This window comes from Ostrinia nubilalis, chromosome 15, assembly GCF_963855985.1.
Source record: "Ostrinia nubilalis chromosome 15, ilOstNubi1.1, whole genome shotgun sequence".
Taxonomy (NCBI): Eukaryota; Metazoa; Arthropoda; class Insecta; order Lepidoptera; family Crambidae; genus Ostrinia; species Ostrinia nubilalis.
Genome location: NC_087102.1, coordinates 12,357,872 through 12,373,174, shown reverse-complemented (window position 1 = coordinate 12,373,174; position 15,303 = coordinate 12,357,872). Strand labels below are relative to the sequence as shown.

At 36.5% G+C, this 15,303-nt stretch overlaps 1 protein-coding gene across 1 annotated transcript in view; it reads left to right on the top strand.

Annotated features, from left to right (window-relative positions):
* LOC135079005 (neuropeptide CCHamide-1 receptor) overlaps positions 1–15,303 on the top strand; it is a 280,696-nt gene that overhangs the window by 244,250 nt on the left and 21,143 nt on the right. Inside the window, exons 4-7 of the mRNA XM_063973623.1 lie at positions 2,219–2,349; positions 5,781–5,969; positions 10,623–10,726; positions 12,766–12,903. Of these exons, the coding sequence (XP_063829693.1) occupies positions 2,219–2,349; positions 5,781–5,969; positions 10,623–10,726; positions 12,766–12,903 (562 nt within the window). The remainder of the gene's footprint in view (positions 1–2,218; positions 2,350–5,780; positions 5,970–10,622; positions 10,727–12,765; positions 12,904–15,303) is intronic.

Genomic DNA, 15,303 nt, shown 5'->3' with positions numbered 1-15,303 from the left:
AGCTCAGAAGTTTAGTCCTTTTTCAGCAGTGTTTAGTAAGAATATTATTACAAATGGGCTTTTAGGGATTTTGTTCACATGGAATAAACGACAAAGTTCTTAGTTACTTATCCAATAGGTAGTAGTAACATATATGTAGAAAACAGGAACTTAGATGCCAACGAAAGAAAATAGGCTATCAAATGTTGTTTTGGGGACTTACCTTTATAAAAATATCACATTTAAAAATTCATACCATTTGTTGTTATTTAAAAACAATGTCAATTTTGACGATTAACTGAAAGTCTATTATCTATGAATATAGTAGCGATATATGGTATCCAGCGGCAATGGCAGTGCAAAATTTTGACAATGACTGTAGTTATCATACTTCGAGTTTGTCCATGGAGACGGCAAAAGTCCTTTAGTTGGCCATAAAGTAAACTTAACGGAAAATGTTACTTAATTGATACCGAGGCGCAACCTGGAAGCATTGCTAAGTGTGCTCCTCGTTACTGGTTCATCGTTCGTCATCGTCATTGTTCGTAAAAACCGGGTCGCGGCAGGCAAATAATAAAATTAGTCTTATGTCTTCTCCCTTATTAACTTCGATGGATAAATAGCTAAACCTCCTTGCGCGTAACTGACGTTCGTTGGAAAACCGATTTTTTCAGGCCATCGGATTTTAATTTCAAAAGTCATTGACCAATCCCAGTTCATATAATAACTATTATGACGTTTTCTATTGGCCAAAAGATTTAACTCTCTAAAAATCCGCGTGCAACCATATCCTGCTTAAATATTGTGCACTTTATTCAGCACAGATTAAACAAGCTAAATGACAAATAGAATAGATTGAAATGACAGATTGCACTTGAATTACCCTACTGTTTCGTAAGGTCAAAAGGATAGTGTGCGAGTTAGGCATTAAAATTCATACGGTATCTGTAATCAGACCTTCTGATGTTAATTAGTTTGTGGTATAGGTCAGACGGGTCGAAGTTCACGGTGAATGTGGGGTAGACTGATTTAATGCTGTTTATAAATGACTCGTGGACGGTAAAAGTACGATGTTTTTGTTCTGCATGAATCATGGAGGAAGTTGACTAACTGAATTAATAAATTAGAGCACCGGGTACAGTAGGTACCTACGTTTTCTTTTTTTTATAAACAAAGATTGCTACAACAGAAACTTTTATGGGTCCGTGGCCGAGTCCCCCAGTTTTCGATGCACCCGTGGTCGACGCCCCCGGTCAGTTAAATTTGATTTGAAGCAATTTTTAATTAAATGTACAGTCAGGCACAAAAATGTTTATAAACGAACTAGTTGTGCCCGCGACGTCCCTATCTATAAACCCACGAAGTTTGTCTACCCTTTCGCCAAACATTCTGTATAATAACAATTAAATAACCAGTCTTTAAAATAACTCTACTCTCTCTACAAATAAAAGTTGAAATTATAAAAGTTTTATTAAGTATTTATAACCAAAAATTAAATACAACATTTTAATTTTTGTAATAATAACAAAATTATTATATTTTTCATTACTTTTCGTTGACTGTACTTAGTGCAAAACCAGAAAAAAATATGATATTAAATTAATTTAAATCGGGGGCGTCAACCACGGGTGCGTCGAAAACTGGGGGACTCGGCCACGGACCCACTTTTATATGTAGGTATAACAAAGAGGTTTGAACGTGATGTTAGCTAAATAATTTCAAAAAATAGTTACTAAATGTCACGTTAGAACATCTTTTGTTAAACTGGCCATGGCCACTAAGAAATGTTTTCTTATTTTTTATTGCAAATGTAATGCGATCGTTTTTTGTTTTTTTCGTGACTTAGAACAGTTTTAGATTGAACAAACAGTAACTTTTCGTATCTTGAGATTTAATTACTAAATTTTATTTTTGTTGAGTTCGATTGGACCACTTCAACAAAGTTTTATGATACAAACGTCGCTCATGCTTTTTGATAGAGGTTTAATTACCAACATCTAAGTAGTGACTGATGAAATGTGACCCAGTATTTGGAAAATATTTAGAAGTAATTTTGCAGGTTTTGTCCTGTATTTATTTATAGCCTGGTGGCGTGTTAAGTGCAGTGTTATAATTATTTGAATGCATTCGCCCAGAAAGCCCTTTTTGGGCGTGGGTTCGTTTCCTGCCCTAGGCAGTTCGATCAAGTTAATTATAATTTGGTAAAAGTATTGTTTTTCAAATGAGTTTTTATTTACAGGTGGCAGTAAAAGGGCGACGCGAGTGACAGTAGCCACAGCCGTTGGTATATGGATACTGGCTGGTTTGCTGGCAACCCCCGCTTATGTCGGCTCTTACCTAAGGGCGTTCGTCGTCAACCCTACTACACAGGTGTGTAAAATTTATTTGTAATTGTTGCAATGAGGGCTATCGTTTTTATACTTAACAGTTGGCACCCCTGGCGATTGACAGGACCTTACTCTACAGTGGTGCCATCTTGATGAGTGCAAATGAGATAGTCCTCCTACCACTTTAGCACTCACCAAATGGTGCCACTGTCTTCGCTACTAGCAAGTGACAGGACCTAATTCGCGAAGGTCAGTGAGCTTTACATGTGTGGTGGCTCGCTACTGTTCGTTTTTCAAAAGTTTTGATAGACATTACACAGTACACTATCGTTATGTGCATGTACACGTACACACACAAGTAAAGCTCACTTGCCTTCGTGAGTTGCAAAAACTATAATTACTGTTCATCATCATCATCAGCCCATGCTATAGTCTGGTCGCCGAGCACGTAGAATTTCGTGCGCGCGAGCGATAAGGATGGGTAGCTTGGGGTTATTGGACAAAATTCTACGTGCTCGGAGACCGGGCTTTAGTAGTCTAGTGCCAGCACTATAGCATCTCTCATATCGTGCCATTTTACCTTAGCTTCTGCCACTGAATCTTTAAAAGTTGTCACTATATGGGTGCTTGCCAAAGCTCGGTGAAAATGATATCATTTTCTAGTAACATTATTACACTTCTAGATGAAGATTTGCTAATTAAATAACCTCTCTCCAAGTAACAAAAAAATAATACTATAAACATCTGAATATATTAGATAGAAAAACAGAATTTATCAAAGCGACATAATAATGTACTCACAACGGGCAACTGATAAAGATCATAAATGTTAGAAAATATTTTTTGGATAATAAACTTACTAACTTATAAATGACATACCTTTTTCTCGTATTTATCTTTCTGTATTCTACTGTTGCTATCGGCAGGTGAAATCTTTTTCTTGTGACTTGTTTTGTAAGAGGATTATACCTCATACAATGGTTTAATACATGTAGTAAAGGCAAAGTTACTTTAGTTGTAAACGAGACAAAAGTCTCAGCTCGGTGCCTCGCGGTCGTTAAGGTATTAACTGCTTACTTACGAGTATTCCTTGTCTTGAAGTTGTAAAGCTTCAACAGGCAAGATCATAAGTCCGCGCGACCTGTCATTGGCCTATGATGGCGCCGGCGATGGCGATCTGCACGCGTTGGTGTGGTTGAAGCTTTTTAGATAAATGAGTAAAGTATCTTTTAGGCCCAATTCGACCAAACTTTTTGGCAAACTGGCACATTGACAGTTTCGGTATGGGAAATATTATGTCAAAATGTCGAATAACTTACTATTTATTCTGAGATTAATACTTATTTACTCTTGTTTAGTCGAATCCACCCTTAGTGATATAAGTAAATACAATAATTTTAAGGGCAGTTATTAAAGTAAGAAAGAGGTTTGCTCGATATAACCAACTGCCCGGAGCGGTTGAGTCTCGAATAAAATATAAGAGACAGTAAAAATAAAAATATTAGTAACTATTGACGTTTATTTTTAATTATAATACCTATGTGAGGATTACGTCATTTCGTGCTCAATATGTAGCATCTTATGTTATCGTAGGTACTTATATCCTAAATCATTGCTGAAATTATTAAGTCAGTATTAGTGATCTTGCCACATAAAAAACCGACAACCGAAACATACATGATTTTTATATTACCTATCTTTGCGTGTATTCAAATAGGTCATAACCAAACAAATACTACATAATATTAGGTACTACAGATTACTAGCTATTAGGTCAATTACAAAAGTACTTTATTTTCAAATTTAATTTGTATGTCAATTTACTTATCTAAACTAGCGGCCGCCCGCGACTTCGTACGCGTGGATCTCGTTTTACCCCCCCTTCATCTATCTTACGCGGTTCAGATTTTTTCATACAATTTTTTTTCCCGCTAACTCCCGTTCCCGTGGGAATTTTGCAATATCCTATTGTAACTAAGCTTTAAGTTTACTAAGGTACCTGCATGCCAAATTTCAAGCGTCTATCTTACGCGGTTTAGATTTTTTCATACAAATGTTTTTTCCCGCTAACTCCCGTTCCAGTGAGAATTTTGCAATATCCTGTTGTAACTAAGCTTTAGGTTTACTAAGGTACCTGCATGCCAAATTTCAAGAGTCTATCTTATGCAGTTTAGATTTTTTCATACAAATGTTTTTTCCCGCTAACTCCCGTTCCCGTAGGAATTTTGCAATATCCTGTTGTAACTAAGCTTTAAGTTTACTAAGATACCTGCATGCCAAATTTCAAGAGTCTATCTTACGCGGTTTAGATTTTTACATACAAATGTTTTTTCCCGCTAACTCCCGTTCCCGTGGGAATTTTGCAATATCCTGTTGTAACTAAGCTTTAAGTTTACTAAGGTACCTTCATGCCAAATTTCAAGGGTCTATCTTACGCGGTTTAGATTTTTTCATACAAATATTTTTTCCCACTAACTCCCGTTCCCGTGGGAATTTTGCAATATCCTGTTGTAACTAAGCTTTAAGTTTACTAAGGTACCTGCATGCCAAATTTCAAGCGTCTAACTTAAGCGGTTTAGATTTTTCATACAAATCTTTTTTCCCGCTAACTCCCGTTCCCGTGGGAATTTTGCAATATCCTGTTGTAACTAAGCTTTAAGTTTACTAAGGTACCTGCATGCCAAATTTCAAGCGTCTAACTTAAGTGGTTTAGATTTTTCATACAAAAGGATTTTCCCGCTAATTCCCGTTCCCGTGGGAATTCCTAAGTATCCTATAACCTGCCCAGGAGTATAAAGAATAATTGTACCAAGTTTCGTTAAAATCCGTCGAGTAGTTTTTGTTTCTATAAGGAACATACAGACAGACAGACAGACAGACAGACAGACAGACAGACAAAAATTTTACTGATTGCATTTTTGGCATCAGTATCGATCACTAATCACCCCCTGATAGTTATTTTGAAAATATATTTCATGTACAGAATTGACCTCTCTACAGATTTATTATAAGTATAGATTAGTCGTTGATAGATAACGTTTAAAAGCCAATTAAGACTGAATTTTCATGTCGTGACAAAGCTGAAAAATAGCGTGTCATACGATAAACATTAATGAGCAATAGAAAGTACTTACAATAAGTAACACCAAAGCTCTGTTACCAACTGCTTGTGTAAAAGTTTTACTTGTCCTCTGAAATCTAACGCCCGTATTCACAAACATTACTATGGGGTCTCACAGTGCGCGTGGACGCACAGGGTGACACATGAACCAATAACAGAGCTCTATTCAACGCTGTGCGTTTGATTTACTGCTTCACTTAAGCAAGTATCGTTTGTGAACACGGGCGTAAGCCTCAACGCATGCACGCATGTAACTACAACGTTGTTAACTTGTTACACATCCATTGCTTATCGTTTATCATAGGCTAAGTTTAGTGGAGTTTCCCAGATTCTTACTCTAATTCTTTTTTCAGTTCCTCGTCTGCTACCCCTACCCGCCAGAGTGGGGGGAGAACTACCCCCGCACGATGGTGCTGATCCGGTTCCTGGTTTACTATTCGCTGCCGCTGGCCGTCATCGCCCTTTTCTACGTGCTGATGGCGCGCCATCTCGTGTTGAGTACGCAGAACGTGCCCGGTGAGATGCAGGGCACGCAGAGACAGGTTAGTAACGAGAGCTATCCGCACGATCGTGCTGGTCCGGTTCCTTGTGTACTACTCGCTGCCACTGGCCGTCATCGCACTGTTCTTTGTGCTAATGGCGCGCCGTTTCGTGCTGATCACGCAGAACGTGCCCGGTGAGATGCAGGGCACGCAGAGATAGGTTAGTAACGATAGCTACCCGCGCGATTGTGCTGATCCGGTTCCTGGTGTACTACTCGCTGCCGCTGGCCGTCATCGCGCTGTTTTATGTGCTAATGGATCGAAAGAGTCATTGTTGTATACTTGGACAAGTACCTACAAAACAATGTTGCGTACATTTAGGTACCTAAATTAGAAACGTAGCGAAGCGATCCCAAGATTAAATCGTAAATGTTACATTGTCTAGAATCCTGAATGTGGCCAGATTATAACGCTGGAGAGAGTTTTGGTAATAATGAAACATCGATTCCCGCTTTAGGCAGTGCGATTTTTTGCAAGGTATTTATGAAACCCAATAAAATCGTTACAGACAGTTTCTTAATTCAAACGTTTAAGCATGAATTATTTATGAATTAATTTGTAATATCGGTTTCATTTTCAATGGAAAGGTTATGGTGTTTTCCATGGGACCAATGTGACCTCCAGCTGTATCGATCACTTAAGCCAATGAAGTGTAATAAGTAAGCTCAGACACGCCCACATACGGTTCTTTTGATAACCTATGGAGGTGTAGATTGTAGAGGTATTTCAGTCTGATAACTTTTATTACTTCGATAAATTCAACAAATATCTACTGCCCTGACACAGATTGTCCATCAAAAGCAAAATTAATTATCCACGTATTTTACAAACATTCAGTCGAGTTTAACGCCACATGAAGACTGAAACGTAAATTATTTGATGACACTTAACAATCCAAACAACTCTGTTAAAATGTTTCGGTTTCACTAATTTAATCCTGAAAATTTATTTATTTTGATAGGCTTTTAATGTACCTTGTGAATTATTTATGTTAATTGACCACCGTCTAGCAAGTTGGAACATTTAACATGTTTATTAAGTGCATTATCTCTGGCAGAAACTTAATTAGCCAAAGTTTAATTGGTTGCTCTAACCACATCGGGCGAACTCTACAGGGTGGAAACGATAAGTGACCTCACTCGATTATTTTTTTTTAGAAGTTATTTGCTCGCTTAGATAAATAGACACTTATCAAAAACTTATTTAGTCGATTACCAGCGAGCTCTCGCTCGTCGGAGCAGACGTGTTTTGGTTCGCTAAAGTTGTAGTCGACAAAATAATGGTAGTATAATAGCGACAATAATGTTCGTCCACGTCATAATATAAAGTTATTTTAGGGACCTAGCACACGCTATGGCTATGATATAATCTTTATTTGGAACAGCTTATCTAGTATTTCGAACATTTTATATCAAGTTTTTGTAGTTTATAAAAACCTTGGATTTTCAAACCAAAATGCGAGGTAGGAATTTGGCACGTGTCCGTAAAAATATCAAGCTGACATGTTTGTTCTATGTTCTAGGATATATGTACTGTTACAAATAGTTTTAGTTGTTTCAAAAACTATTTGACAACTAATATACAGCAACACAAGCCCACGTGATTTTAATTAAGGCTGAGTTGCACCACCTAACTTTGACCGTAACTATAACGATAACCGGAGTTTTTTGTATGAAGTTTGAAAGATTTCTGACGTTTGTCAAAGTTAAATTATGATGGTGCAACCCAGCCTAAGTATACCAAAATGTTGATGTTGATATGTAGCTGGATTTCACATACGTTGATATCGTAGAAATTAAATCTTATTGCACAAAATCTGTTTTACGAAATCGTTATGAAAATGAGCAGCAAAATTAAACACATTTACATATTTGCTCGAGGAAATATCCATTATTAATTGCCCAAGGAAAAACAAATAAAAGCTCGTCAAAAATGAAACCGTTTATTAATATTTTCCGCCCATAAAAAGGCAAATTCCTATTCATTTCCTCACAAAAGAAGCAATAATTCGCAAATGTACGTTCTAGAAACAATAGATATTTTCTGCGTTCCGAATAATTATTCACTGGAGAATTGTACGATGAAACTTGAAATTGTTTTGATCAGAAATCGGAAGCGAATTTTAGATACTCTGCAAGCTACAGACTTGGATCGGCTTCGAATTTGTACAGTCGCGGAATGAAAAGGTTCGTCACCTTAGTGTCGGTTTTCGCTTGCACTAGATACTGTAAGAGTCAAACCTACCAACATTACAGTGCAAGAAACAGTGCTGCTAACATTTAAATAAATATGACGTTTGCTAACGAATAAGGTTTTGCTTGTTTATTTTTCTATCCCATCAGTGCAATGTTACAAAATGTAGTTTTTTTTTATAGAAATAATAATGGCAGGTTGAACCAACAAGAAGGTTTTAGTTTATCAATCATAATAATCTTCTTGACAAGATAAATCGTCAAACAACTTCGATCTGAATAATTTTGAACTTTACTAAGCAACAGTTAAAGATTATTTTCTCTAACTCGAGATTATTCTGTAACATAGTTTCAAAAGGTAATATGTGCTCGCGATTCGTTGAAGGAATCAATTTGAAAATTGACGAACCTTTTCATTCCGTGACTGTACTTCCATACATCCATACTAATTAACAGCCCGACCAAACTATCGGCCAACTAAAAGTCCACAGTCTGCGAAGTGTCTTGGTTTGACATTTCGGGTATGCAGATTATGAAGAACAATTTGAATTAGAAGTCTAAAATCTAGAATGGGATAGGGCAATTCTCAAGAATTCTAGATCCAAACTCGATAGAAACACAAAACCAGCCTAAAGACACTGATTGGCAAGGATCCTGAAGCAATCATTTTATTCTGGATTGATTTTCTAGGAAACCGTCGTGAAACCTTAAAAACTAGTTTATAATTTAAATACACAAATGGTTATGGAAACTGGAGACGAAAGATTAAATAATAGGTATCAAATTATTCGAACTTGAAATAGTTTTGAAGCATATTTTTGCGTAATTTACAATGGTCATTGTGATGGTAACGATAAAATATTAAAGATTATCATAATTTAGAATTCTTCAAATAGTATATATATTTTTTTTTTTTTTTTTTTTTTTTTTTTTATTACGTCTGCAAAACTGGTTTTACAAAGTTACATACATAAAATAAACTTAACTTAGTTGGCATTAATAATGTAAAACCTCCTAGATGCAAACACCGCATGCATATAATAATATTGTGTAAACAGAAAATGTTAAAGTTATTAGCCTATGTACTTAAAGTTTCATTTAACATTAGAGCAGCAATAAAATTTACTTAGGTTGTTTTTGATAGAGGCGATAGAACCGTGAAAAATATCAACTTCGGTGCGAACAGAATTACAGCCCGACGCAATGCGATGGAGTGGTGAATGCTGACCGAGATTGGTTTTGCATAGAGGATTTTCGAAAGTTTTCCGATTCAGTAGGCGGCTGCTTGGGCGTGGGACGGAGAGTGACAGTCGCTCGAGGGTGCAAGAAGACTCCAAAGATCCACGAAGCAACTTGCAGGCAAAAACTACGTCAGACTTCTTACGTCGAATGTACAGTGGCTCCAATTTATAGTGCGAAAGGCGTTGAGTGTAGGACGTTAATTTACGGTATATTGTGGACCAATGATATAGACAATGAAGGAAATACAAACACACAAATGAAGGAAGTAACAGTTTATCTAATAAAAATAAAAAAAATAAACAGTTAAAAACTCAGATAAAGTAGAAAAAACTATGAGTTTCAAGTTAAAAAAGTTCTACGACAAATAAAAACAGCTATGAGATTTGAAAACTGATTTGTGTCATTAAGAAAAGTCGGGATTAGTAGAAAATAATTACTTACTCGATTGTTTTCTCGGAAAGACTCCAGGATTATGAAAGAAAACATCTTCCGTTTCAATGGACTTGACCGGGGATTAGGAGTCGATAGGATTAGGAGTCGCTCGCAACGCAACCGAAGTAAATTAATTATTTCTTTTGTATTCAACTTCGGTAAATGGACTAAAGTCGCTGACATATCCTGAAGGATTAGCAAGCTGAAGTGGCAATAGGCAGGGCACACAGTAAGCAGAACTGATGGCCGATGGGGCAGCAAGGTTCTGGAGTGGAGGCCGCGTACCGGAAAACGCAGCGTGGAACGTCCACCCACAAAGTGGACCGACGGCATCGTAAAGGCTAGCAGGAAGGTGCTGGATGCTGGCTGCTATCAACCGGGTAACATGGAAAGCATTGAGGGAGGCCTATGTTCAGCAGTGGAAGTTCTATGGCTGAGATGATGATGATGACAATATTTATTTATTTTTTCACGTGCATTTCGAAGTTTTTAGAATTTCGTTATTCTCGATTTGACACAAAGTCGATTCGACACAAGAAACTACAATAATATTATGTAATATGTGGATTTGTCACACTAAACTCGTCGTAAATTAGTGTTTATTTACTCACGTTTGTGACGAATTTATTTTCAATGTGTTTGATGATGCCAAATAGACAATAACCCTTTTTGGGGAGTAAAACAATTGTCCTTTGTAATTTAATTTACAATATTATCTTTTCCCACCAGGCTATAAGAATAAAATTCGTATAACATTCCAAACGATTAAAATCGTGTTTGTTCACAGATGCGGGCGCGGAGAAAGGTCGCCCTCACGGTGTTGGCCTTTGTGCTCGTGTTCGCAGCGTGTTTCCTGCCCTCACACGTTTTCATGATGTGGTTCTACTATTAGTAAGTAAACTAAAATAAACAGATTTTAAAACAACAAATGTTTTAACTAAACAAAAAAAAACTTAATGTTTGCTCAATAATGAAAGCGTGTCCGTGAGTCAAAGAGGCGAGAGGATGCTGACTCCATTTCCTCGCTGGATGGCAATACTAAGCCTTTGTGGAAGGAAAGGCCAGCACTTCTGCAAGGCCAGCATTCTTCCAGAATTTTAAACTTAGTAAACTTGATCTTATCGATTAGTCCAAGCATACTGCTAGTACATACATTTTCAATCCATCTGAGTATGAATGAGCCTACAAATGAAAGTCTAAACGATATCGATATTTAAACTATCCTCTAAGTATAACAACTTTAAGTAGTCACTACTAAAATGAAACAACATTTTTCTCGAATATACCTCGATATTTACATTCATGAAGGAAAATCTCTTTCTTTATATTTTTTTACCCTGAATGTGTATTTTCCTTTATTTTGTTTGTCAGCCACATGTCGTTTTTATTTGGATTGAGTTTGCTTGAATGATACGAACCATCCTGTAATAATTAATTCACATTTGTTTGATGTTTGGGCCCTTATTTGTTGTTTATTTACGACAAAATGTGATGAGATTGGCCAAAACAATTAGAAATATTATTTGCAGTATTTTTTTTATTCTCTGTGTATTTTGAGCATTCAGATCAGGTATTAAATAACAAAAATATTGCAACAAGCTAAGTGAGGGACATACTCCGTCCAAGCTGTTAGGTTAGGTTAGTTATATCCTTTAAGTCCGTCCGTGCTCAATTGTATGAGATCTGAATACCTTTAAGGTCGATTCACACATAGCCGTGAAGCCACAATTCCGTCAACGCGTTCGCTCAGTATTTTGTATGAGTGATTCTGTGTAGCGTCAATGATTCAACATACATGGCTGTACTCAAAAGGCGATGCATGATTAGGAAAGCTGACCCCGCATAAGGCGAGGCAGAAGAAGAAGATGTTAGCCTAGACTCAGTTTTATTTTATTTTATTTGGCATTTCTTAGGAAAGCTTCCAGCTAAATGTTACATTAAGTAGTTCACGGAGTTTCAGTGATAAGTCCATGATTTCCAGTGTCGGATCTGACGCTGAGGGCACTGTGTCGTCACTGACACTGACAAGTGAGAATGTTCATAGAGAATGTATGAAAGAATATTTCGCACTGTGCCGGTACTGTAAGGGAACTGGAATGTATGAAAGAATATATTTTCTAACCGAGCCGAGCCGGAACTGTGACGGACCTGATAAGTGTGAATCGACCCTAACACTTGATTAATCAACTTGATATTCCCTCCTCCTAAGTTTATCTTCCACTAATGAACATCGTGACTCTGACTATTTGCTTCCCACCAAAGATTGATGAACGATATTTATATTTTGGCACGCTTTCCTTATAAATAAGTTATTGTTTTAACCTATTTTTGCATAAGTAAAAGTTCCGATATTTATGCTGAATACATTAAATTCTATCTCTATTTCACTGCTAAGTAAAAGTCATGCAATAAGTACCTACATTCTGAGAACTAAAGGAATACATTGAAGAGCTATATTAGACAAGCCCCCCACTCGGTGGACCGATGACTTGTTGAGGCTTGGAAGCGCTTAGATGCGGACAACACAGGTTCAGTGATTATGGCAATCCTTGAAGAGGCCTTTTTATAATTGGATATCTCTTGAAAAAATAGAATAGAATAGGTATTTTAGAAAACATACAGGGAGAAGTGTAAAAAGTAAATCATGCAATGGCTTAAAGTATGTTATATTATTTTGACAAAAAAACCACCTTGGCAAGATCGCATCCACCCAATGTGAGTGTTATTCCCGTTTTCACCATCAATCCCTAATTTTTAAGTGACCCCTATATGGTAACACCTAAAATTAAACACCTAAAAATTAGAGATTGATGGTGAAAATGGGCATTAGCCTCCGATAATAAGATTCTCCACTCCAATCTGTTCTGTCTGAAAAGATGAAGAAAATGGAATTTAAATTAACTTATTTCATATTATTTTCTTTGTAACAGCCCAACAGCAGAGCAGGACTACAACGGCTGGTGGCACGGCCTCCGCATCGTTGGGTTCTGTCTGTCGTTCCTGAACAGCTGTGTCAACCCCATCGCCTTGTACTGCACCAGTGGCATCTTCAGGAAACATTTTAATAGGTGAGTCTAAAGTATTTATTTATAGTTTTTATGTAACTGCAGTTGTCTTTAATATAAGGATACTGAATACGAACAAATATCTTCTGAGAAAGATAGCGTCATCATAAAGTCAAGTGAGAATGGGCATAAAAAGACAACCCATTAGATGTTTACAGACCTTTCGAAGTAAGACTATGCATGCACTGCACATAGAAGGCTGTTAATTTTAGTTCTGACTAATCAATATTCCTATATTCTCTTGGATCACTCCAATGAAAACTTGCGCGTTTACTCGTGTTGCTACCGAACACAGCCTATCTTACTTCCAAAATATTGTTTTTATCTACAACGAGGAAGCTCTTGGATATTAAATTCACATTTATTTATTTAATTTGCTGTATACTAACAGTTTTATATTGTAGCGTTGCAGTTTTGGCTGTTTTCACAAATTGATTTTCTTACTCGATATTTGGATTTAGGATACCACTAGCGACATCTATTGGCGTGATTTTGAATTAATTTGCAATAGATGGCGCTTTTTGCTCAGTCAATTCAAATATATTTTATTGAAACATTTCCTAATGTTTTTGTTTTGATTATTCTATTTTTTAATAGAATATTTTCAGTGTTCAGGAGATTGTTTTCATCATGGTTTTTATTAGTATTTGCTTTTTATCTAAGCGGCGAAACGAAACGTTTCGCGATGTCAATGCGAGTCATTGTCACTGTCAGTTGAGCTGTCAAATCACTTTGGAATTTTGGTCGATCGTGCGCAACCGCAATTTTATTATTTTCGGGGATGTAATCCCCTGTGTTTCAAATCGTGTGTTGCAGAATGCATCCACGATAATTTCTTAATATAATTTAAAATAATCACACATGAGGTAAGTTCCCGTCGGAGAATTTATTTATTTTTTCGAGATTGATATTTTTCGTATTCCAGTACGTGGTATTTCATGTGATCGTTTCTTTCAGAAATTCCCTAAATTCTATTCGGATGAGGGTATTGGGTTGCTGAGGGCTGCGAGCGAAGCTCAAATTAGTGAACAGCCTTCGTAAGTATTTCTTTCCCATTGCGGGTTTTTTCATAACCTAATGCCACGTTCCACATGTGATGCTGACATTCGTATTTTTCGTTTCAGATGCGGGATTTTATAGTTCAAATATTTCATATTTTACAATTTTATAATTGAAACATAATATTTTGATGATATTTCATATATTTTAATTTCTCTTCATTTCGTATGAATTGTTTCTCCTTTCTAAACTGCTGATCTCTTCGCATTTCCTCCTTGTCATCAAACCGAACAGGGACAGAGGTTTGATGACAAGGAGGAAAGAAACGATCACATGAAATACCACGTACTGGAATACGAAAAATATCAATCTCGAAAAAATAAATAAATTCTCCGACGGGAACTTACCTCATGTGTGATTATTTTAAATTATATTAAGAAATTATCGTGGATGCATTCTGCAACACACGATTTGAAACACAGGGGATTACATCCCCGAAAATAATAAAATTGCGGTTGCGCACGATCGACCAAAATTCCAAAGTGATTTGACAGCTCAACTGACAGTGACAATGACTCGCATTGACATCGCGAAACGTTTCGTTTCGCCGCTTAGATAAAAAGCAAATACTAATAAAAACCATGATGAAAACAATCTCCTGAACACTGAAAATATTCTATTAAAAAATAGAATAATCAAAACAAAAACATTAGGAAATGTTTCAATAAAATATATTTGAATTGACTGAGCAAAAAGCGCCATCTATTGCAAATTAATTCAAAATCACGCCAATAGATGTCGCTAGTGGTATCCTAAATCCAAATATCGAGTAAGAAAATCAATTTGTGAAAACAGCCAAAACTGCAACGCTACAATATATTATTCCTTCTGTACGTCCTACCTTACAGAAAGTTCTAGATAACGCCAGAATGTTCGATTGTGCGTTCCACAGTTTTCTAAAAAGTTCTGCTCCTTCATTCAGTGACCTTAACCTCTGGCTTGTTTACTACTAATAACGCAACAATATTATTCTAACTAGGTCGTAGCATCATAATTGCCAAATAGACTCCGTCTTCGGCCTAATAATTTTACTTCAAAGCGAACTGTTATTAATATTTTCAAATTTCAAATATCCATTGTCTTCAAGCTATAGTTAATCAATTAACTCCAAGCCTGTATTACCAAACTCAATTTAATTAATAAAGCGAACGTAATTCATGAATTTTACCCGTATCTGATACCGTAATGTAAATACACTATAGTGATGTTGCGAAACACTCAGCATAAAACATTTATCACGGCTAGTTTCTGTTGTGCACACAAAGATTTAATTGTTATGGCGAGTTCGTTACACGACTCGAGTGGAGATGATAATGCTGATACACGTGATAACGTGATGACATC